The sequence below is a fragment of the Chlorocebus sabaeus genome, chromosome 7 (assembly GCF_047675955.1).
Source record: "Chlorocebus sabaeus isolate Y175 chromosome 7, mChlSab1.0.hap1, whole genome shotgun sequence".
NCBI lineage: Eukaryota > Metazoa > Chordata > Mammalia > Primates > Cercopithecidae > Chlorocebus > Chlorocebus sabaeus.
In genome coordinates, this window is record NC_132910.1 from 140,551,611 (window position 1) to 140,575,626 (window position 24,016).

General features: G+C 49.2%; 2 protein-coding genes across 2 annotated transcripts; both read right to left on the minus strand.

The window, feature by feature from the left end:
- Positions 1-279: 279 nt before the first annotated feature.
- LOC140712137 (uncharacterized) lies at positions 280-15,806 on the minus strand. The gene is made up of 5 exons (XM_073017856.1): positions 15,400-15,806; positions 6,365-6,409; positions 5,599-5,755; positions 3,746-3,869; positions 280-759 (listed from the first exon to the last, which is right to left on the minus strand). Exons 1-3 carry the CDS (start codon positions 15,804-15,806, stop codon positions 5,731-5,733), a joined length of 477 nt encoding a protein of 158 aa, XP_072873957.1. The 3' UTR covers positions 280-759; positions 3,746-3,869; positions 5,599-5,730.
- A 4,045-nt stretch (positions 15,807-19,851) lies between these two features.
- On the minus strand, positions 19,852-22,203 carry LOC119619667 (protein FRG2-like-2). The gene is given in 7 exon segments (XM_073017857.1): positions 19,852-20,057; positions 20,060-20,233; positions 20,236-20,347; positions 20,670-20,758; positions 20,989-21,069; positions 21,326-21,567; positions 22,190-22,203. Coding segments are annotated over 7 exon segments (918 nt in total).
- Between the last annotated feature and the right edge of the window lie 1,813 nt (positions 22,204-24,016).

A 24,016-nucleotide genomic window follows, 5' to 3' on the forward strand; every position in this document is an offset into this window, starting at 1 on the left:
CAACCATAGAATACAAAGCTCAGTATCACTGACCATTAGAGAAATGCAAATCCAAGGCACGGTGAGACACCATCTCACACCAGGCAGAATGGCTACTATTCAAAAGTCAAAAAAAAAACAGATGCTGGCAAGGTTGTGGAGAAACAGAACATACACTGTTGGTGGGAGTGTACATTGGTCCCATCGCTGTGGAAAGCACAACAGTGCTTTCCTCTAAAGAGCTAATCTCCACCCAGCAATCTCATTACTGGGTATACACCCAGAGGCATATAAATTGTTCTATCGTAAAGACACAAACACGTAAGTGTTTATTGCAACACTATTCTCAATAGTAAAGACATGGAATCAACCTAAATGCCCAATGATGACAGATTGGATACACATAATATGGCACATTGTGGAGGAAAAGTTAAATATTAAATTTGACCTCAACTGAACAGGGACACAAACAATGGTCACTAAGTCCTGGAATGAGTTGTGTGAGCCCCTTGAGGCATCCATCCAGTGCTGTTTCAGAGAAATAGTTATTGAGAAACAACAGACAATCGCAAAGAAAAGTTGACCTTTTTGTGTTCCTTGAGCCCAGATGCGAAGGGACCTCATGACTGGGCCTCATGACAAACAATTTGTTACAAAAAGAGCTGGTTTCCCAGACCACACCGAAGCTTCATGGGACCTCTTCTCATCTGTGCACGGACTAGTGGCCAACTCTGGAGCCCAGGCTCTTGCTTCCCAGCCTGGTGATGAATCCTCCATAGTCTGGTGAGTGTAAAAAAAAATATATATATATATATATACACACACACACATACACACACACACACACCTTTTCCCTTCTCCCCTTCCCATTATAATTTGTTTATTATATCATTGGTTTATTAGGTGATTTGCTTATTATATCTATATTGTCATATACTTGGGATAAAGTCTGTTTACCCTTATAAGTATTGTGTGTTTCTTTTCTTCTTTCCTCACACATTTCCCACACAGAACACACATATGCACCATGGAATACTACGCAGCTATGTATTCTCACTTTTAAGTGGGAGCTAAATAATGAGAACTTATGAACACAAAGAAGGAAACAACAGACAACAGACACTGGGGTCTACCTGAGGGGAAGGTGGGAGGAGGGAGAGGAACAGAAAAGATAACTGTGGGGTACTGGGCTTAATACCTGGGTTATGAAATAATCTGTGTAACAAGCCCCTGTGATATGAGTTTATGTAACAAACCTTCACATGTACCCCCGAGCCTAAAATTAAAAAAATTAAATCCTTTATGAAAGTTATAAGATCTGCTCCTGTGTGTTTGTATGTCTATATGTGTTACGTGTATGTGATTATATTTTGTAAATAAAGCTCGTTCTTAAGTCATTAGTAAAATAGAAATGGCTTTACAATTATCCATTAAATATAATTAGATACTTGCTTGATTTAACTGTGAGCTTATGTCTTTGTTGAGAATTTCTGGATTCAGGAGGTCTTGATACGTGACCATGATGAAGTATGGAGACATGTTCTCAGTGCCTAGACCAGCAGCTACAAGCCAGAATCAAGCCCAATCGGCCCCTTCTTTCTATGCTTTTCCTGTTCTGCCTTCTGGCTATTTTAGGAGGGGTTGGATCCTCCAGTTACAGCCTTCACAGCTCTGTCTTTAGTCCTGATGGACTCAGGCAGGCCCTGATCTTCATAGTTTTCCGGGGTGCCACGTGGCTACTTGGGACCTAGGGTTACTGAGGGAAGGCATTAGGGATGCTGCCTGTGTCACATTTCCAAAATTCAGTTCAGTAATTTAAAATCTTACAGTCATGTTAAATTAAGTAATAAATAACCATAAAATATCTGGAGTCAGTTGTAAGCTAAAATAGTGAAATATTAACCATTAAAAATTAGTTTAGGCCTATCTACCATGACATGTTACTTGTATATGGTATAGAAAACCTAAATGTCTTTAGTTCTGTTAATAAACAGTAATTTGAAGAACTATATTTCTTAAAAGTGATGAAAGGGTTTTTATCTAAAAATACTGATGTAAGACAGTTAAAAATCACTTTTTAGGGTTTTCACTGAGAATTGGGGCTCCTAAGACTTAATTACTAGATATGAGAGAAACAATTCTGCATACAGAGTATATAAAAAGCAAGATATGCTTTTTTTTTTTTTTTTTTTTTTTTTGAGAACAAGTCTTGTTCTGTTGCCCAGGCTGGCATGCAGTGGCATGATCTCAGCTCACTGCAACCTCTGCCTCCCCAGTTCAAGCGATTCACCTGCCTCAGCCTCCCAAGTAGCTGGGATTACAGGTGCTCACCACCACACCCAGCTAATTTTTGTATTTTTAGTAAAGACAGAGTTTCACCATGTTGGCCAGGATGGTCTTGAACCTCTGACCTCAAGTGATGCACCTGCCTTGGCCTCCCAAGGTGCTGTGATTACAGGCTTGTGAACATATGCTTTTGATGATAAAACTTATAAAGACATAAAAATGTGTTTTAATTTTTTTTTTGGTTTGAAGTTACTTAAAGGTTTCAAATTGAAGAAGTAAAAAAAAAAAGAAAACTAGATAAAACCAGATAAATATGGCAAGTTAGGGGAAAATGCAAAGCATAGGTTCACAAAAATCTGGGATTAAAAGATGACAACATTTCATAAATTTATTTTATTTTTTAAATATCTTTTTTTTTTTTTTTTTTTTTTTTTTTGAGACGGAGTCTCGGCTCTGTCGCCCAGGCTAGAGTGCAGTGGCTGGATCTCAGCTCACTGCAAGCTCCGCCTCCTGGGTTCACACCATTCTCCTGCCTCAGCCTCCCGAGTAGCTGGGGCTACAAGCACCCGCCATCTCGCCCGGCTAGTTTTTTTGTATTTTTTTCAGTAGAGACGGGGTTTCACCGTGGTAGCCAGGATAGTCTCAATCTCCTGACCTCGTGATCCGCCCGTCTTGGCCTCCCAAAGTGCTGGGATTACAGGCTTGAGCCAAGGCGCCCGGCCTTTTTAAATATCTTAAATATCTTTTAAATCTATTTTATTTTAACTTTAGAGGCTGGGCACCATGGCTCATGCCTGAAAATAATAAAATGTTCTTGTCAATTGTGTCTAACTAGAACAACTTAAAGTCATTTCCACGGTAAATTGCTTAATTCTGAGGCAGTTTCTGAAAACTTCACAAGCTTGCCATATCCTAGAATATTGTGTCTTTAACGAGGTTCATGAAAGGATGGAGAAGGCCCTGAGAAGCACTCTTGAATACAGGTTTTTGAGAACTTTAGAATTATTTTATTTGAACTGGGTAAGAATTCCCAGAACTTTAATGAAGAGACTGGTTTATAAAACTGCTAACCCAAGCAGAATAAAAATCAATTGAATACCAAGAAAATACTTTGCCAGGTTTTCATGCCAAATCAGCCAGTATTTAAATTGTCTGGATAAAGAATTTGAATGAACTGCAGAGTCCAGGTCAAATGATCTATGATAATCCTTGGTTAGTCCGTGCCATGCACCGAAGTTGAAGAAACGGTCCAATGTTAAGCATGGAGAACCAGGATGTCTTCCTTGTCCTTCTCGAGTTCTGAAAGCTTTTCTTATTAAAAGTTCTGCATTCTGCTTCTTGGGTGTGAGGGGAAAGCAAGCCGGCAGAAAGAAGGCTCCACTGCTCGTCCCTCCTGCAAGCACACCAGATGAACAACTATTAATATCCACATAGAAAAGACATTCATAAGAACCAAAAATCAGGTGAGTACTCAAAGTACCTGGTTTTAACCTCATATCACTGAAAGAGACACTGAAGAGAGAGAAAAAACAGTCTTGAATCACGGATGCCACCATTTCCTCACCCCCAGCAGTGATGGCGTGGTGCAGAGATCACTCTGGGTTCTGCGGGAGGGAGACCACAGCAACTGTGAGGCACTGAACTCTGTGCTGTCCTGTTAGAGCAGAAAGGAAAACCAGACCAAATGCAGTTAATGTCCATCCACAGAGGGATCATTTAAACCAGCCCTAGCCAGAGGGGAATCAGATTCCAGTGGTTGGAACTTGAGTGTTTGGAAACCTGGCAACTGAGGGCTCCAGCACTCTGTGTATCTAAGAAAACTTGAAAGGCAGCCCAGGCCATCAGGACTGCAACTCTTAGGTGAGGCCTAGGGCTGAACTGGGCCCAGGGACAGTGGACTGGGTTGGGGAGGGCATGCAACATACTGAGACACCAGCTGGGGCAGCCAAAGGAGTTCTGGCATTATTACTCCCCTAACACCAGGCTGCACAGCTCCTGGCTCCAACAGGGACCCCATCCTTCTGCTTGAGAAGAGGAGGGAAAAGAGTAGAGAGGAATTTTTCTTTCATCCTGGATACCAGTTCAGCCACAGCAAGATAGTGCACTGGTCAGAATCCTGAGGCCTCCTTTCCAGGCTCTGGCTCCTAGACATTCCTAGACACACCCCGGGCCAGAAGGAAACTTGCTGTCTTGAAGAAAAGAAACAAGTGCTGGCAGCATTTTTCACCTGCAAACTTGAAAACCTTTGGGCTCTGAATAACCAGCAGCCATACCCAGGTACTACATCAAGGGCCTTGGATGACCCTCATCGACTTGCTAGATTTAGGAGACACTCAGCACATTACCAGCTGTGGTGGCTAAAAGGCAAAATTCCTTCTTAGGAAAAGTAGAGGGAAAATTAAAGGGGACTTTGCCTTCTCTTTTAGGTACCAGCAAGGCCAGAGGTGGGTAGAGCACCAAGCGAGCTTTTGGAACCCCTGATTCTAGGACTTGATTCTTGGTTGGCATGTATGAAGCTGCCCAGGGCCAGTAGGGAGCCCATTGCCCTGAAAACGGCAAGTCCCAAGCCAGGCAGCATTCATTACAAGCTGAAAAGAGGCTTTGGGCCTTAAGGGAACATTGGTGGTAGCCTGGCCGTACTCACTGTGGCCTGGGGTGGTGGTGGCTACTCTGCCTTTAGAAAAGGAAGGGAGGAATAGGAAGGACTAGGTCTTGTGGTTTGAGTACCAGATCAGTTGCAATGCAATAGAATGCCAAGTGGACTTCCAAATTTTTTGACTCTACTCCCTGACCTGAATGGCACTTCTGGACCCAGCCAAGGACTGAGGAACCTCACTGCCCTAAAGGAAAGGACACAGGCCTGGCTGGCTTTGCCACCTGCTAATTGTAGAGACCAAAGGCCTTGAGTGAACATAGGCAGTCTTCAGAAAGTACATGCAGCAGGACTTAAGCAAGACCCAGTGCTGTGCTAGCTTTAGGTCTGATCCAGGGCAGTCATAGTGGTGGTGGCCAGGGGTGCTTGTGTCTTTCTTCTCCCAGCTTTAGGTGGCTTAGAACAGAAAGAAAGACTCTGTATCTTTGAGAGAAAATAAGGGTAGGGAACAAGAGCCTTTAACTAGTAATCCAGAAAATTCTCCTGGATCTTGTTGAAGGCTGTCAAGGTGGTACTTCTATGAGTCTGGAAGAATTACAGCATTATTGGGTATAAGGTGCCCCATAAAGCAGATATGGCTTAGATCACAACACCCAAGTCTTTTCAAATATGTGAAAAGCCTTCCCAAGAAAGACAGCTACAAATAAGCCCAGACAGTGAAGACTACAGTAAATACTCACCTTTTCTCTTTTTAAATTTTATTTTTTAAACCTCTCATATGGTGCTGCATGCTTAAGATTTTAATGTACAGACAATGAAGAACATCTACTAGCATCAACACCATCCAGGAAAACATGACCTCATCAAGTGAACTAAATAAGGCACTGGGGACAAATCCTGGAGAAAAAGAGATATGTGAACTTTCAGATACAAAATTCAAAATATCTGTATTTAAAAAAAAAAAACCAGAGAAATTTAAGATAACAGAGTAAAGAAATTTCTAATTTTATCAGCTAAACTCAACAAAGAGATTGAAATAGTTACAACAAATTAAGCAGAAATTCTGGAGCTGAAAAATGCAATTGGCATGCTGAAGAATGCAGTAGAGCCATTTAATAGCAGAATGGATCAAGCAGAAGAAATAGTGAGCTTGAAGACAGGCTATCTGAAAATACATAGAAGAAACAAAAGAAAAAGAATAAAAACAACAAATCATGCCTACAGGATCTAGAAAATAGCCTGACAAAGACAGACCTAAGAGTTACTGATTTTAAAGAAGATGTAGAGAAAGAGGGAGGGGTAGAAAAATTTATTCAAAGGGATGATAACAGAGAACTTTCCAAACCTAGAGAAAGATATCCATATCCAACTACAAAAATGTTATAGAACATGAAGCAGATTTAACCCAAAAAAGACTACTTCAAAGCATTCAATAATCGATCTTCCAAAAGTCAAAGATAAAGAAAAGTTCTAAAGGAAGAAAGAGAAAAGAAACAAATAACATACAGGGGAGCTCCAACACGTCTGGCAGCAGACTTTGCAGTGGAAACCCTACCGGCCAGGAGAGAGAAGCAATAAATATTTAAAGTACTAAAGGAAACAAACTTTTACCTTAGAATAGCACATACAGCGAAAATGTTCTTCAAATACAAAGAAATACTGACTTTTCCAGACAAACAAAAGCTGAAGTTTTTCATGAATACCACACCTGTCCTACAAGGAACGCTAAAGGGAGTACTTCAATCAGGAAGAAAAGGACATTAACGAGCAATCAATGATCATCTAAAGGTAAAAAAAAAAAATCCTCACTGCTAATAGTATACAAAACAAAGCAGAATATTATAACACTATAGCTGTGTGGTGTGTAAACTACTCTTATTCTGTTGGAACCTAGGTTTAGATTCCCTCCTGGGAAAGGGGGTCGTCTCGAGAGACCACTCAACACGGGAGTCACAGCAGAGAGATTTATTACTAGCGCACTAGGGTCCTCTGCACAAAGGTGGCAAAGGACCCCGATTGCTCGTTCACCACCGGTTCAAACAAGGCGTGAAATTCAAACAAAGCTTAAGGCGCGAGATTCAAACAAGGCTTAAGGTTCAAAATGATTGGAGCCAGCTATGGTGCGAGCAGGGTGTGTCTTTTCTGATTGGTTGGGGTAGGCTAGTTCTCTGATTGGTTGGGGTGGGCTCGTATGAGGGGTTTTTCCTGGAATTATTTTTCTGTTTGCCTTCTGGGGATATTGGGTGTTTACTAAGGGGCCATCTGGTGTTGGGTGGGTCTGAGTGGCCATCTGGTGTTGGGTGGGTCTGAGTGGGTTGTTTTTCTAAGTTTCAAAATGGCCTAACTTAAATTTCTAATTTTTATTAAGTTTCTAATTTTTATTCCTTTCATTCCCTCCTCTTTTTGTCTCAGGAGCTCAATCTTGAGCTTCTTCATCAGTCTTAAGGATCTGATATTGTTGGGTCAGGACCATAGCTTGTATTAAGTTTAATCTATTTCTGATTAAGGCTAGCAAGCGGTTAAGGATGCACGGCCCGAAAGTCAGAATGAGCATAAGTAGGATAAGGGGACCTAAGATAGTGGAGACTAAGGTGCTAAACCAAGGGGACTGATTATACCAATTTTCAAACCAATTTTGTTAGGATTCTCTTTCTTTTTTCCGTTTGTCTAATCTTTCTCTCAGTTTTGCCATAGAATCTTTAACTACTCCGGAATGGTCAGCATAAAAGCAACACTGTTCCTTGAGGGTTGCACAGAGCCCGCCCTCTTTTAGAAAGACAATTTCTAGTCCTCTCTGGTTTTGCAACACAACCTCAGACAGAGAAGTCAGAGACTCTTCAAGTTTTGTGATAGAGTGCTCTATGGCTCTAAGGTCTTCGTCCATAGCCGCTCTGAGCTGTTGCAGATGGTAGCTACCCTTCACTAAGGCTGCTGTTCCGGTCCCAACCCCGGCTGCTACTCCAATTCCTAACATAACAGCGAGGGTAAGGGAAACAGGTTCTCTCTTTGGTCTAATATGAGTTTTCTGCTCAAATTGAAAGTCAAAGGAGTCTCCGGAGTGATAGTATACCCGGGGGACAAGCTGTACTAACACACAGTAGTCTGTGCTGCTATTAAAGACAGCTGTGGATACACAAGGGGTGAGTCCAGTGTTGCAAGCCCACCAGTCCGCCCCGGAGGGGATTAAATAGTGAGTGGAGCTAGGTACTTTCATGGTAACACTACAGAGATGCTGATGACTAGGGGGCACTTGGCCTATACAGGTTCCTGTCCCGGAAACCTCAGCCAGGGTCAGTTTCTTATGCTGTTCCCATACACATCCAGTAGGATTGGTGGAACTAGAAAAGCTATTAGTGGAGGCAACGCCTTCATAATAAGGGGGGCCTGTAGCCAGGCATAGCCAGCAAGAAGAGGTGGATTCTGGCTTTGTCTGGTTCAAGGCAAAATAGGCGCCCTTTATGAGATTTAAGAGTCTGTCACCCAGCCCTGGGGCGAGGGGCTGGTGGGTGACTTTAGGGGAGGCAGGTTTCAGAGGCGGGGGAGTGCCCTGAGGGACTTTTGGCTGCTGAGGAGGCTGAGGGGCTTTTGGCTTAGGAGGCTGAGGGGCTTTTAATAAAACCTAGTTCGGCCCTATTGCGACAGGGGCTTCGATGGGGCTTACTATTAGCTGAATTCTGATAGGGACCCCAAACAATGGCTTTTGGTATAAATACAGGCCCCATATTAACCCTAATGTCCAACGGGTATCAGATTTTGCCACTGTTTCAAATTTGATACGGACCAGGTTGCAATTGGCTGAATACCGAGATCTGGTGCAGGGCTGGACATAGGACATGGTTATGTACCAGGGTTTTGTGGCCCATTTCCATTTCCCATCATTAGTGGTTACACAAGACCAACTATAGCAAAATAGGGAGGTTATATCTCCACAGGTCTTTTTCATTTCTCCTGTCCGGAACCCGGGGCAGGCATAGAACCCGTTTTGGCTTATGGACACCCTTCTAGCCCGCTTTCTCCATTCTCCCCCTTCCATATCATCTACCATTGCTATTTTATCTAGGTTGAAATAGAGGTCTGGGAACCAAGTCCCTACAGGAGCAACATGTGAGGTCTCATTTAGGACTTCATGGGTGTTATAACGAGTTATTCTCCAGGTTAAGTTAAAGGGTTGATGGGGGTTTCTACCATTAGCAACACAGGGAAAGAGAACTAGGAGTAAGTAAGGGATTAGGTGTGAGAGAGTCTTATCTTGAGTGGGTCCTCGGAGCGACGGAGTCTCCATGTCCCGGGTGGTGTTGGTCCGGGCGTCTCTGGAGCAGCCTTGGCGTGGGATGCGTGGATCCAAGTGGCGATTCCGTCAACCTTTATGGCTGTGGGCGTGGTTAGGAGAACAACGTAGGGTCCTTTCCATCGGGGCTCCAATCCTTGAGAACGGTGTCGTCTTACGTAGACGGAGTCCCCCACCTGGAAGGGGTGGCTGGTCTGTGGATGTCCTAGCTGGTACAGTTCTGCCAAGGGGGCCCAGATTTGGGCCTGTACTACTTGTAGTCCTTTTAGCCGGGCCTATAGGTCAGTCTTAGGGTTGGAGGGAGAGAAAGAGTCAAGCAGGGTAGACAAAGGGGGAGGTCCTCCATAGAGGATTTCATATGGAGTGAGCCCAAAGCGATTAGGTGTATTTCGGGCTCTTAAAAGGGCTAGAGATAGGAGGTGTCTCCAATCTTTTAGGCCAGTCTCTAAGGTCAATTTAGTAAGGGTCTCTTTTATTGTTCTATTCATTCTTTCTACCTGTCCTGAGCTCTGGGGTCTATAAGCACAATGCAATTTCCAATTAATCCCCAGTATCCTGGCTAGCCCCTGACTTACCTGAGAAACGAAGGCCGGCCCGTTGTCTGACCCAATTACCTTGGGAAGTCCAAATCTAGGAAAGATTTCTTCTAGAATCCTCTTGGCTACTATGTGTGCCGTTTCTTGTCGGGTGGGGTAGGCTTCTACCCATCCTGAAAAGGTATCTACAAACACCAGTAAGTACTTGTACCCCGCATAGTGAGGTTTTACTTCAGTGAAGTCCACTTCCCAATAAGTCCCTAGGTGGCTGCCATGGGTTCGTACCCCCGCTGGCACTCGAGCAGCCCCAGCGTTCACCTGCTGACAGACCTTGCAGGCAGAAGTCACCTGTTCTATTAGAGTACTTGCCTTAGGAATTAGAAAGTCAGTTTTTTCAATCAACATTTTTAACTTCCGGCTACCTAAGTGTGTCCAGGCGTGCATCTGCTGGATCATAGCCATGGCTTCTTTTTGTGGGAGGACTGTCTTCCCTTCTTTTTCCCAGTTCTTGGTGTCCTTGTTTTCTATAGCTCCTATGGCTCTTGACTCTTCCTGGTCTTCTGGGGTGTAGGTGTGTCCATCCTGGTCGGTTTTGTCGGGTTCTGAGGCTAAGGTTAGTACTTCTGCCATGGCTGCCTGCTTGGCCACGTGGTCCGCCTGTCTGTTTCCCACTGCAACTGGATCCTGTCCTTTCTGATGTCCGGGACAGTGGATTATGGCTATTTCTCATGGGAGGAAGAGGGCTTTTAATAAGGCAATTATTTCAGCTTTGTTCTTGATTTCTTTCCCCTCTGATGTTAGGAGACCTCTTCTTTCATAAATACTTCCATGGGTATGAGCCGTTGCAAAAGCATATCGGCTATCTGTATAAATATTAGCCTTTTTCCCCTTGGACACCTCTAGGGCCTTTGTTAGTGCTATTAGCTCAGCCTTTTGTGCAGACGTGCCAGGGGGCAGTGACTGTGCCCAAATGGTGGTGTGGCCATCTACCACTGCCGCTCCCGCCCTCCGGGTACCTGAGTCAAGATAGCTGCTGCCGTCTGTATACCATGTGTGGTCCGCGTCTGGGAGTTCTGTGTCCTTGAGGTCCTCCCGCGTTCCGTGGGTTTCTGCCAACACCTGCCGACAGTCGTGAGGGCTCAGTTGGTCTTCTGGTAGCGGCAGCAGCGTTGCAGGGTTCAGGGTGACCGGAGGGCCAAACCGGACACGGTCTGTGTCCAATAGGAGGGCCTGGTAGTGGGTCAAGCGTGCGTTGGTAATCCACCGGTCCGGGGGCTGTCGCACTATGGCCTCTAGAGCATGTGGAGTAATAACAGTCAATGGCTGCCCAAGGGTTAACTTAGCAGAGTCTTTGACTAACATGGCGGTGGCTGCCATGATGCGGAGACACGGGGGCCAACCGGCTGCTACAGGATCTAGCTTTTTAGACAGATACGCTACCAGTCTCTTCCAGGGCCCCAATTTCTGGGTTAAGACTCCTTTTGCAATTCCTTGCCTCTCATCTAAGAAGAGGGTGAAAGGTTTTGAGGTATCCGGTAACCCAAGGGCTGGGGCAGAGAGGAGTGCTTTCTTTAGAGTCTCAAAAGCCAATTGATGTTCCTCCTGCCAGGTAAAAGGGGTGCTTCCCTTGGTGAGGGTATAAAGGGGGGCAGCCAGTTCAGCGAAACTGGGTATCCACAAGCGACAGAACCCAGCAGTTCCCAGGAATTCACGCACCTCTCTGGGATTCCGGGGCGGTGGAATGCGAGCCACAGTCTCTATGCGCCCAGGGGTGAGCCACATTTTCCCCTCACTCAGTATGTACCCCAGGTAGGTTACCTTGGTCTGACAAATTTGTGCCTTCTTGGCGGATGCCTGGTATCCTTTCTCACCCAGTTCCTGGAGTAGATGCCTAGTACCTTGCATGCAGGCTTCCTTTGTGGGGGCCGCCAGGAGGAGGTCATCTACATACTGGAGCAAGGTCACTTCTGGATGCTGGGTCCGGAAGTCGGTTAGGTCCCGGTGGAGAGCCTCATTGAAGAGAGTGGGAGAGTTCTTGAACCCTTGGGGAAGTCGGGTCCAGGTCAATTGGCCTGAGATTCCTCTCTCAGGGTCTTTCCACTCAAAGGCAAAGAGTTCCTGGCTTTGGGGGGCCAGGGGTAAACAAAAGAAGGCATCTTTTAAGTCCAGTACTGTATACCAGCTGTAGTCTGGTTTTAAGGTACTGAGCAAGTTGTAAGGATTGGGGACCGTAGGATGGATATCCACAGTTCTTTTGTTAATTTCTCTCAAATCTTGGACGGGCCTGTAATCCTGGGTACCAGGCTTTTTTACTGGCAGAAGAGGAGTATTCCAGGGTGAGCGACAAGGTCGTAAAACTCCAAGTTCTAGAAATTTGAAAATGTGCTGCCGAATACCCATATGAGCCTCTCGGCTCATGGGATATTGTTTGATAGACACAGGCACCGCTGTGGGCTTTAGATCAATTATAATTGGGGCTTGACACTTGGCCCGCCCAAGTCCTCCCGTTTCCGCCCAAGCTTGGGGAAAATCTTGTAACCAAACATCAGGGAGGCTGGTGGTGACCGGGGTGTCAAAAAGCCGGTGTTCATCTTGCAGAGACACAGTCAAAATTTGGATGGGCTGGCCGTCCCGGTTTAACACTTGGGCCCCTTCCTCGGAGAAGTGAATTTGAGCTCCGAGCTTGGTCAAAAGATCTCGCCCTAGAAGGGGGTATGGGCATTCGGGCACCACCAAGAAGGAATGTGTTACCATCCCTTGTCCAAGATTAACTGTCCGGTGGTTGGTCCACTTGTGCAGCTTTCCCCCTGTTGCCCCTTGAACCCAAGAAGTACGAGAAGACAGGGGCCCGTTTGCCTTTGTCAACACTGAATGCTGGGCCCCTGTGTCCACCAAGAAGGTGGTGGGGTGCCCCCCTACAGAGAGAGTTAGCCGGGGCTCGGGGGGGGCTCCAGAGCCTTGACACCCCTATTCGCTGTCCTCACCTAAGGTGAGGACAGGGGCAGGTTTCTTCTGGTCTCTAGGACGCTTGGGGCAGTCCTTGATCCAATGCCCTCGTTCTTTGCAGTAGGCGCACTGGTCCTTGTCTACTTTTGGCCACCTCCGCTTCTCTCCCTGTCTCCCTGGCCCTTTCTCTGTTACTACTGCCGCCAGGATTTTTGTCAAGTGCTTATCTCTCTTTCGGTCTCTTCGATCCTCCCGTTCCTCTTGTTCTTTCGCTAGCCTGGCCTCCCTTTCCTCGGGGGTTTCTCTCTTATTATACACTTTTTCTGCCTCTCTAACCAATTCCTGTAATTCATAGGTCTGAATCCCATCTAATCTTTGGAGCTTTCCTTTGATGTCTGGTGCTGCCTGATCTATGAACGACATGGCCACGGTAGCCTTATGTTCTAGAGCCTCTGGATCAATGGGGTGTACATTCGGAACCCCTCCAGCAGCCTCTCCATAAAGGCTGCCGGGCTTTCGTTCTTCTCCTGAGTTATAGTTCTTACCTTAGCCAAATTGGTGGGGCGTTTTCCTGCCCCTTTGAGACCCGCCAACAGAGTCTGGCGATAGATTCGGAGACGCTCCCTACCTGGTGCTGTTTCATAATCCCAGTCCGGGCGGGTGAGGAGAAATCCCTCGTCTATCTCATTGGGGAGTTGGGTTGGGAGGCCTCCTGGCCCCGGCACATTTTTCCTGGCTTCCAGGAGGACCCGTTGCCTTTCTTCAGTGGTCAGGAGGACCTGCAAAAGTTGCTGACAATCATCCCAGGTGGGTTGGTGGGTGAGGAGGATGGATTCTATCAGCGAGGTTAGGGCCCGAGGATCTTGGGAAAAGGAGGGGTTGTGGGTTTTCCAATTGTAGAGGTCGGAGGCAGAGAATGGCCAATACTGGATCGTGCGGTTGACGGTGCAGAGAGGAAATAGAGAGGATTGCCAGGTGGAAGGGCTATTTGGGTCCTCAGTCTGCCGCAAGCGGAGACGAGGGGTCAGTGGCGGCGTCCTAGGGGTGAGTTCGGGCAGGGCTGGAGAGGGAGATGGGGTTAAAGAAGAGGCTGATGAAAGAGTGGGGGCAGAAGGGGTAGAAGGAGGGACTGGGGACAAAACAGGGGCCGAGGGCGAGTTGTAGGGCAGGGGCCTCAGGAGGGGATTTTGAGGTGGAGAAGGCGGTGAGTCAAAGAGGAGAAGGTCTCTCTGATGTTCATCCGGGAGGACTGGCTTAGGCGGGTCCGGAGTCCGGTTCTTTGGGGCTTCTAAGGCAAGGAGGGTGGACTGGGATGAGCAAGGGGTTTGGAGGAAGGGTTTCACCCAAGAAGGAGGGTTTTGGACCAGGTCCTCCCAGGTGATTATGTAGGCCACCTGGTCCGGGAGACCGCGTGGCCCAGGATCCATCACTTTTGCTTTAACCTGCAAGATAATTGAGAGGGCAAAGGTTCCGTCTCGGGGCCACTCTGCATGGAGGGTGGGCCAGTCAGATGAGCAAAAAGTTTGCCAGCGTCCTTTACGGACTTCTACTGAGAGACTGTGGGCTCGTGCCCGAACGTCAGGGAAGTGAGTCAGAGTCAGGGTTAAAGGTATCGTTAGTGCCTGTCCCATTTCGTACAGAGACTCATTCACACACAACCACACAATGACAGTTACATAAACAGAGACCAGACAAATACAGAGGAGCCACGCGGCAGGAGAGTGGCGCCACAAATTTACAAAGGATTCAGATGGCAGGGGCGACCTGCCTACGGATTTGAGGAGGCTGACAGAGTCGTCAGCCTTCCTCCGGACAAACGCCAGGGCGTTTCAGATGGCAGGGGCGACCTGCCTACAGATTTGAGGAGGCTGACAAGAGTCGTCAGCCTTCCTCCAGACAACCACCAGGGCGTCCCCCGGGGCACAAGTGGGAAGGTGCCGGACACGTCTGTCCCCCTTCCACACTCAATTCAAACGGAGTACTCCCCAGAGTAGCCGGCAAGACAGACAGAAGACAAAATGAAACGAAAGTACCTGGTCGAGTCCGTCCGTTCGCTCAGTCGGAGGTCGGTGGCCCGGGCCAAACGGGTCTCTGCCGGAGGGGTCGAGGGTCCTCCGACGACCCCAAATCCCGGCGGGCCCCCAAATGTTGGAACCTAGGTTTAGATTCCTTCCTGGGAAAGGGGGTCACCTCGAGAGACCACTCAACACGGGAGTCACAGCAGAGAGATTTATTACTAGCGCGCTAGGGTCCTCTGCACAAAGGTGGCAAAGGACCCCGATTGCTCGTTACAGGTAGTTTATATAGGCAAAACACCACCAGTTCAAACAAGGCACGAAATTCAAACAAAACTTAAGGTGCGAGATTCAAACAAGGCTTAAGGTTCAAAATGATTGGAGCCAGCTATGGTGCGAGCAGGGTGTGTCTTTTCTGATTGGTTGGGGTAGGCTAGTTCTCTGATTGGTTGGGGTGGGCTCGTATGAGGGGTTTTTCCTGGAATCATTTTTCTGTTTGCCTTCTGGGGATATTGGGTGTTTACTAAGGGGCCATCTGGTGTTGGGTGGGTCTGAGTGGGTTGTTTTTCTAAGTTTCAAAATGGCCTAACTTAAATTTCTAATTTTTATTAAGTTTCTAATTTTTATTCCTTTCAATTCAAAGTAGGAATGCTAAATAATATCCAACCAAAAGGAATAACTACAACATTTCAAGATATAGCACAATAAATATAAACAGAAACAACAAAAAGTTAAAAAGGGAACGGATGAGCCCACCCGTCCTGAGCCGGCCGGATGTGGTGGAAGCTCTGGAGCTCGGGAGCCAGGGAAAGGCCCGGAGCGTGGGCGGAAGGGAGGCCGCCCCCAGAGCCGAGAGCCGGAAGCCTGAGCGGGGGACGGAGACCGCAGGTGCCCCCAGCAACAGCAGGGCGGCGCCACATTGGTCCTGCGCGTGGCCTGGCCGCCTGCCACGGCGGGACGCTCTGGGAGGCCGGCGGAAGACGCAGCGCAGCTGCCGGGCGTGGAGAGAGACGGCTGCCCGGGGGCACGGGGGAGCGGCTGGGGGGTCCCGGATCCGAGCCCTGCAGCCCCAGGGTGGCGGTGACGCCTAGAGTCGTGAGGGCGCGGCTGGGCCGGGCGCTTGGGGCAGCCAGGCGCCGCTGCTGGCGTCTAGGCCGCACCATCCAGCAGACGCCTGGTCTCCTCTGATCTCGTGAAGCTTAGCAGGGTCGGGCCTGGTTAGTACTTGGATGGGATTCCGCCTGGAAATAGCAGGTACCATAGGCTTTTGGCTTTAGGGGCTCCCTCCCTCTTTCCCCCTTTTGTCTCGGTGCTTCCAAACCACCCCCGACTCTGCTCCCCCTTGTCCGCCCCTGCGCCCCAGCCGCAGCCCAGGACCTCCTCCTGAAGGTCGCCACTGCAGCACCGCCAGGCAGCAGCATCCCACCTCTTCCACCCGGCTGCAGCCCCACCAGGAGCCCGGCTCCAACCCGGGCGGGAGGGGACCGACCCTGAAGGGCGCAGGCGTGGGTTCCCTGAGGTCCCGGGTGTCCTCCCGCTCCCGGGACGCCCGGGCAATTCAAACATTCATCCAGCGCCGCCGCCACCGTCCAAGCGGGGGGAAGGGGCAGCGGGTCCCACAGACGCCAGCCAAGACCTGCGCTCCAGAGCCCGCGGGCTGCTTTCCTGGGGGAAGAACATGGTTTTCGCCCGCCACGAGGAAATCCGTCCCTGTGCACCCGGTTTCCCATTGCCACCGACTTCGTGTAAACTGCAGTCCCGAGGACACGAGAGAGACCCAGGCCTCCGGCCATGGACACGCTCGGCGCAACGGCTCCCGCCAGACGGACGGGCGCACTCTACAAATTTCGGGGTCCACCGCAGCAAGAGGACAGGGAGAGGCAAACAAAGGAAGGACCCTGTGAAACGCACCCCCAAAGCAACCAATGAATCCAAGAAAAAACACGTCTCAGGGCTCCGTTGATTTTCCCGCATGGGGTCCCTGCCCCCCTGTTCTAGCCCGGCCCAAGCACCCTCCACCGTACCCTGGCCTGCTCAAAGGGAAGGTGTCTACCCGAGCAGAGCCTCCCTCTCCAAGGCTCTGTCACTCTCGCTCTCCAGCTCCCTCACCCTCTCCCTTTCTCTCCTTCTCTCTCCCCTTCTCTCCTTCCCTCTCCCCCTTTCTCTCTCTCCCCCCCCCACCCCCACCCTCTCTTTGTCTCTCTATCGCTGTTTCTCTCTCTCCTTCCACTTATATCTCTACATCCCTCTGTCCCTTCCTCTCCTTCAAGCTGTGTGTATCTTTGTGTGTCTGTGTGTGTGCTTGTGTTACCGCGCTTGCGCCCCTGTGTGTCTGTGTGTTTGGGAATGGGTTTCCTCATGATTCTGGTGGGGTGTGTCTGGATGTCCGTCAGTACCTTTGTCCCGGGTTCAGGGTGCCGACTCTACTGCCAGCTTGTGGGTGTCACATTTGCCCTGATAGTCTCACACTCGCAGGTGTGTGGATCTCGTTCATTTTCATGTAGAAAACGAGAGCGAAACCACAGAGAAAAGAAACGTCCCGTGCATCACAGCCTGACGAGGGATTCCTGTTTCCTGCAACGTGGGGAGTCTACACTGTGACCGGTTTGGAAACTGGAAAGGAGAACACCGACACGGTGCTGCTTTTCCACGCTTCCCCGGAGGTTTCTGTGTCCCCACAGAGCTCGGAAAACAGTCAACATGATCTCGCTTTTGGGGACCGGAGACACGTGAGCAACAGGCCCCCTTGCAGAGGGCAAAGGAACGTGGAACCCGAAACCACGCTTCAATCGGCCTGAGTGCGTCTCCTGTGTGGATAGGACTGCACGCCTCGCGCTCTGTTGCAAGCTTAACGTGGGGCTCTGTCATCTGTGAACCATGTGGATGAAAAACGGGCAACCAACCACCAGAGTCTCATTGCCCTCTGGAAAGTTCGCTCATTCCTTCGGAAACGGGAATTCGTCTGAATTGCTCCAGGATGAAATAACCCAGGCTGGCGATCCGGAGGGCTGGTGAGCGCCCCGCCGGTCAACGGGGCTGTGGGCCAAGCACTTAGCCCGCACTGGGCACCCAACATTTTCCCGGAGTGCTGGGTCCTGTTGGTCCTGGAGGCAGAAGACTGTTTTTCTCTCTACCTTCCTTTCTCTGTTTCTTGCTCCTTTTGTCCCTCAGTCCATCCTTCCCTCTGTTCTTCCCTCCCTCCCTTGGTTTTTTCCTCCCTTTCTCCCTCCTTCCCTCTTTCTCTCCCTTCCAGAGTCCTTCCGTCCATCCATCCTTTCCTAGCTCCATCCTTCCGTCCCACTCTGTCTTCGTTCCTGTCCTCCTCTCTGCCTGCCTTCCCTCTTGCCTGGAAAGGGCAGCAGGCCGGTTTACGCCAGGTCTCGGATCTACATTTAGTTGCAAGGTGCTCCGTGGTGATAGTGAAGAGGCTGGCAGGACGAGGGTTGGCAAAGTGATGGTGGAGCTAAGAGGCACAGGAGTCGAGCCGCGAAAAGGAGAACTGGCCTGGCTTCTGCCCGGGCCCAGTGTTTCGCGGACTAAGATCTCCGCCAACCCCACTGAAGAACGTGGGGGAAAAAGGGATGAGAACTCCGCCTGGGCTGGTTGGAAAACCTAGGCGGCTGTCTACGGACCCGCGCATGCACAGTAGACAGTCCTCCTCCCGGTACCTGGCGGGCTCTGGGATCCCCGGGATGCTCAGGGAAGAATGACAGCCCACCTGTGTGTGGAGTCTCCCTCCGGACCTGGAACTCAAGGATCCTAGACAGGTCAGCTGGAAGGGAAGAGACGCCTCTCCATACCCAGCCAGAGGTTCACCACGAAGGAGAGGCCGCCGCCCTGCCCCCACCCCGTCCCAACCCCGCGTCCTAAAGCTCCTCCAGCAGAGCCCGGTGTGCCTCCTGGTTGAGGAGTGATTCCAGCGGAGCGGGCTCTTCCACGTCCTTCAACTCCCCCAGTGGCGCCGGATCTAGGAAAGGTTGTGCATTTTGCTGAAACTCTGCGACAGGAGCTCATCTAACAGACTGGAGGGGAGTGCAGACTAGCGCTGAGGCTCTTGGAGCGGTTGGGAGGGCGCCCAGATGGCTTGCATCTGTGCCTGACACGCGGAGGCTCCTGGGGTCTGAGGCTCCGGAGGTGGAGCTGCCCTGTCTTCGGGTTCCCACGCCGGCCTGGCGACCTGGGGCTCCAGCCCCACCAGCGACTCCCCTGGGACGTCGGTGGCACCAGCACACCTTGGTCTGTGACTCAGCTCCAGCGGGCCCAGGCTGTCCCACCGAGCACGCACCCAGCAGGCCACCGCGCTGCGGGTCCTGGTCTTTCTGGCATTTGGTGGGGTGCAGAGGCCACCGAGTAGCCGGAGGGTGGAACAGTCCCACTTCCGGAGGAGCCAGGAAGCCCCGAGTGCAGGGGCAGGTGCGGAGATTCCTGCTGCCTGCGCAGCCTGGCTGGGCTGGAGCAGGGGCCCCTGTCCTCTGGCTCACGAAAGCCCCCCATCGGAGAGCCCCAGGCGCGCAGGGCATGTGGGGTGCGGGAAGCCCCGTTCCCCACGCCCCGGGGTGGGTGAAGGCGACTGACGAGGGAGCGGGGGGACACCCGCCGGGGGCTGCGTCGCACAGGCCGCCTGCGTGCACCGGTGCCCCCGCCACCCTGGCCCTCCGGTTCTGAAACCAAATCTGAATGCGGGACTCCGGGAGGCCCGTCTCTCTGGCCAGCTCTTCCCGGGTGGCGATGCCCGGAAAGCGATCCTGCTGGAAGGCTCGCAGGAGCAGGGCGGTCTGGGACCGGGTGACGGCGGTCCGCTTTCGCCTGCCTTCCTGCGGGCCACGTTTCCCCGGCCAGGGCCGAGATTCCCGCCGGTGGTGCCTCAGCTGGCGTGATCTCTCGTTCTGAAACCAAATCTGGACCCTGGGCTCCGGAATGCCGATGGCCCGGGCCAGCTGTTCTCTGGTGGCGATGCCCGGGTACGGGTTCCGCTCAAAGCAGGCTCGCAGGGCCTCCCTTTGGCTCGGGGTCCAAATGAGTCTCCTTCGCCGTCCTCGTCCTCAGACTTCCGTGGGGAGGGTGCTGTCGGAAAGTGTCGGGAGAGCCATGGAGGGGAGACCTGGCCGGAATTTCGCGGACAGTTGTCAGTGCTGGTCATGTGGAAGAATCTGAGAAGTAGCAGATCCTTGTTGTCATTCCCAGAGCTGCATCCTCTGCTGAACAGGATCAGGGTGCTCCCAGCTCAGCCTCATCTGATCCACTGACAGGCTCAGTTATCTCCTGCCCAGGGAAGGGATGGGCTTCTCTGTCCAGGGCTGAATCCCCAGGACCAGGCAGTGTGGCTGCGACAAGCCAGCCCTCAGCAGGGAAGACATAAGCTGCGTGGGTGGCCGTGGAATACAAGGTCTGCACCTGGGCACACAGAGGCCCCGGAGCCCAGTGAGCAGTGTCAGCTGCTCCCAGGTTAGTGGAGAACGGATCTGCTGGGCCTGCACCTGGGCTAGGTCTTGATAAATAGCCTCAGACATAGCTCGCACAGAGGTCACCAAGCTTTTTCCATGTGATGGTGTTTGGACTCCTAGGGCCCGAGACCTGTGCGGCTTGCTATGCAAGCCCTGGAATGTCCCCTATGATGGGCATCACAGGTCTCCTGGATTTCACTGTTGTGCACAGCAGTGGAGGATCTTGATTTTTTTTTTTTTTTCAACATCAAGCTGTACTCCTCCTGGACAGTTCCCTACAGAGAAAGCTTGTGAGAGACTTGCCAGAGCAGTCCCCAAAGAACCTCATTTCCAGAACCTCCTGTGCACCCAGGCGAACCCCACTTGTCTCTCCCACTCCTTCCTGACCATCTCAGCACTGGAATGAAGTGAGGCTGAACCCCTTGTGAGTCCCCAAATATTCTCAGAGTGCTAAGATCTCAAAAATTTACTTGTCAGTAACTGCCTTTCTGCTCAAGTCTCATATGAAAGTTTTCTGATAATTTGCCTTTTGGGGCAAATAAAAACAAGAAAACCACCACTACCACCAACAAGAAAAAACACCAAGATTCTACCTGCTCTGTCTTGGCAGCTGTCCTTGGAACTGATTTTTCTTTTCCTGCGGTTTTCCCGATATGAGCTGGACTCTGGTTCTGTGAATACAATGAGAGTTTGAGAAAGTGCCTCCAACTGAACACCTTGAAATTCCTAGTCCATCCTGGACACACAGGAGCTCAGGTTGCCACCAAACCCCAGCTCTCTTCTGTTCTCCAGTGTCCAGGATCTGTAGGGCCCTGGCTGCCAAGAAGCTCCGGGTTTCCTTGCCAGGGGAGCCTGTGTTACTGCCCTGTCCCTTCTCGCCTGGAAAGAGTCTAAATCTTACCGGATCCAGCAGTGCTGTTCCCAGCCTTGAGGTTGGTTTCCTCAGAATTCTCCTCCTTGTTTGGATTGGGCTCCAATCCTGCTGCAAAAGGAAGTTTAGGTGACTCAATTCTCCCTAGGCAGAGTCCCATAGTCTATCCCTGACGCGTTTTTGCAGATCAGTCTTCCATGTGAAGCTCTTCTGCCAGCGTCACGAGTGAACACATTTCTCAAAGTCCCCTGAGGGCGCTAAGCCGTTTCCCATCCCCAAATCTCAAAATAAAACCCTACTAAAGACACATGGTTCAGTATCCCTGATTCCAACCCTCCTTCCAGCCTCTATGGGAGCAGCCCAAGGCCTTACCTTTGTATGTGCTTCTCACTGGAATGGGAAGAGGCCATCTTGCCTTTTCCTTTGAATGGTTTCTTCTCATCTGAGCCCTTTTCTGTAAAGACCTGTGGGGAAGGGGGCTGGTCAGTGGGGCGTTGGATGGAGGAGCAGTGGAGATCAGGGTGTTCATTTCCCATGTTGAGGCTCAAGTAAAAGGAGGCTGTTCTTACATGCCCAAAAGCCGACTGTGGGTTGTTCTGCTGGACCTGCCTTTATACCTCCCTTGGCTGGGCGTGGCTGACTCTTATTGACTGAGCAGTTTTCTCCTTCCTGCTGCTTCTTAGCGCCTCAATAAAAAGTTTCTTGCTGTAGTCTACTGAGGACCTAGACACAGTTAAGGGGAGACAGTTTCAGGATCCTGTCATAGTGTCAAGAAAACAAAGAACCAGGAGCACAGGGATCAGAAGATCGGGGAATCATTTCTTCCCATTTCTGTCCCAGTTCCTGAAAGTATTTATGATCCTGTTCACCTTTCAAGATGCACAATTAAACACACCTACATTGACATGTGTTATATATTTTGCACAGAAAGAGAATTTATTATACATGGTGTTAACAGTGTATGCATAGATATTATAATTTCTTAAATGCTTAGAAACAACAAATGTCAAATTATGGTTGATTGTATTAGATCCACACATATATGACGAAATAAAAATGCAGAGAAAAAAATACCAAATGAAATGGCCCTTCCCACCTTAAAAATGGGGAAGATAATTAGATCAAATGCAATAAAATTGAATTGATTAGGTTGAGCCAGTGCTAACCTAATCAGCCCCTGATTACTGAGGTAGCAAAAAGTCTAGGTAGAAAACCTTTCCCCCTTTCTCACCCTTCCTCCGTCATCCTGGAAGCGCCATTGTGTTCTGTGGAATTTGTGTTCTGTGGAATTTATTCTGAGCATTCAGCTCCTGTCTTTACACAGCATACACCACCTGAATCCCATCAAACCCACGTTTCTCAACATCGTTGTTTCTCAACATCCACCATCAAGACATATTCCAGGGCGGCCTCTCAAAATTGCCTCAGTGAGATGGGACAAGGTGTGGGGGAGCTTCAGGTTCAGAACAGCAGCCTCATCCCTTCCTACTGCGGTGGAGTCTGTCTCTGCTGGTCAGAACCCTCAGACTACGGAAGGGTTAGTTCATGTCCCAGCAAGTGTTTCCTGAAAGGACCTTCTTGTCTCCCCGTCTGCTGAGGAAAGCATGCAGGAATGAGACCTTCTGTGTTAGGGAGTACTCAGCCTCCAGTCCCAGATGACTTGATTGACTGATGAGCTGATTCCCTGAGGAGGAGAAAGAAGCAGGGAAGAGACTGTGTTGGGTGAGTCTGTGTTTTCCCAGCTGTGCTGTCTGTGCAAATAGTGGAACCAAAAAAAGTATTAGTGGTCGATAGACCCTGCCTAGTGAAATCATCTGAATCTAAATAGAACTTATCATAATATCATTATGTATTCTAATATAATATATAAAATTTATTTGACATCTAAATAAATTTTGACATATTATGATATCATAATACCACAGGTAATTTTATAAGAAAATTGAGTTAAATTCCGTAACAACATTAACATATAACCTCAATAGAAAGCTAGGAAAATTGTCTACTCTTGTGTAAATTACTGCTTTTTGGATGACTCTGTAAAGGTGTGAAGAGGGGTCTGCTACTTACTTGATAAGACGTCGACTTGCAAATCTTTGCTGTTTTTAACCAGTGCCCTCTCAAGATATGAGAATATTTGACTCTAAGAAAGTATTTTCATAGATATCATAATAGGAATTTTGTTCGTTTTAGTTAATAAATTATTATAACATTTATTGGTTATTAATTATGTCATTGTTAAAATATACTTCTACAGACAACACATTACGTACATGTTTTGATTTGTCCTTTAATCTCAAGTAAAATTTTTATTAAAGTCTATTTATTTTAGATAAAAGAGACCTTGTAACTGTCATATGCTGTACTTTCTTAGAAAGAGACATGCTCAGGCAAAACTCAGGCCTGGCTCACAACTGGAGTCCCAGCACTTTGTGAGGCCAAGGCGGATGGATCACCTTAGGTCAGGAGTTCGAGGACAGCCTACCCAACATAAGGAAACCCCATCTGTACTAAAAATACAAAAAAAAAAAAAAAAAAAAAAATAGCTGACTGTGGCGGCTCATGCCTGTAATCCCAGCTACTCAGGAGGCAGGAGGATCACTTAAACTCGGGAGGCAGAGGTTTTGGTGAGCTGAGGTCATGCCACTATACTCCAGCTGGGCAACAGAGCAAAACTCATCTCAAAAAAAGAAAAAACTCAGGATTATTTTTTATCAAAATCTAGATTTTAAATAACATTTCTAGGTGTCTCCTTTCAATAAAAATCCAAACCAAAACAAACAAAAAATTTCTAGGTAATTTCCATGAATATTAATAACTGTTAAATTGGGTGCTTTTATTTTTAAGAGAGGGATTTTTATATGGATGTGTTGATGTGTCAAACGTGTACAATTAAGATTGTGCCTTTTTTTGACAGGGCCTCACTCGTCCCTCTGGATGGAGTGCAGCGGTGCAATCACAGCTCACTACAGCCTTGACCTCCCAGACTCCAGTGATCTTCCCAAGTCAGCCTCCCAAATAGCTGTGATGACAAGTGTGCGCCACTGTGCCCAACTAA

Bases quoted from the DNA above. Each gene is read 5' to 3' on its own strand.
- LOC140712137 (XM_073017856.1), bottom strand. From the start codon at position 15,806: ATGGTGCGGCCTAGACGCCAGCAGCGGCGCCTGGCTGCCCCAAGCGCC. The intron at 6,410-15,399 runs GTGGGCTCATCC...CCTGGCCGGTAG, and splicing joins ATCCGGCCGGCTCAGGACGG to GGTTTCCACTGCAAAGTCTG. The intron at 5,756-6,364 runs GTATGTTATTTG...CTTTTTCTCCAG, and splicing joins AGACGTGTTGGAGCTCCCCT to GATTTGTCCCCAGTGCCTTA.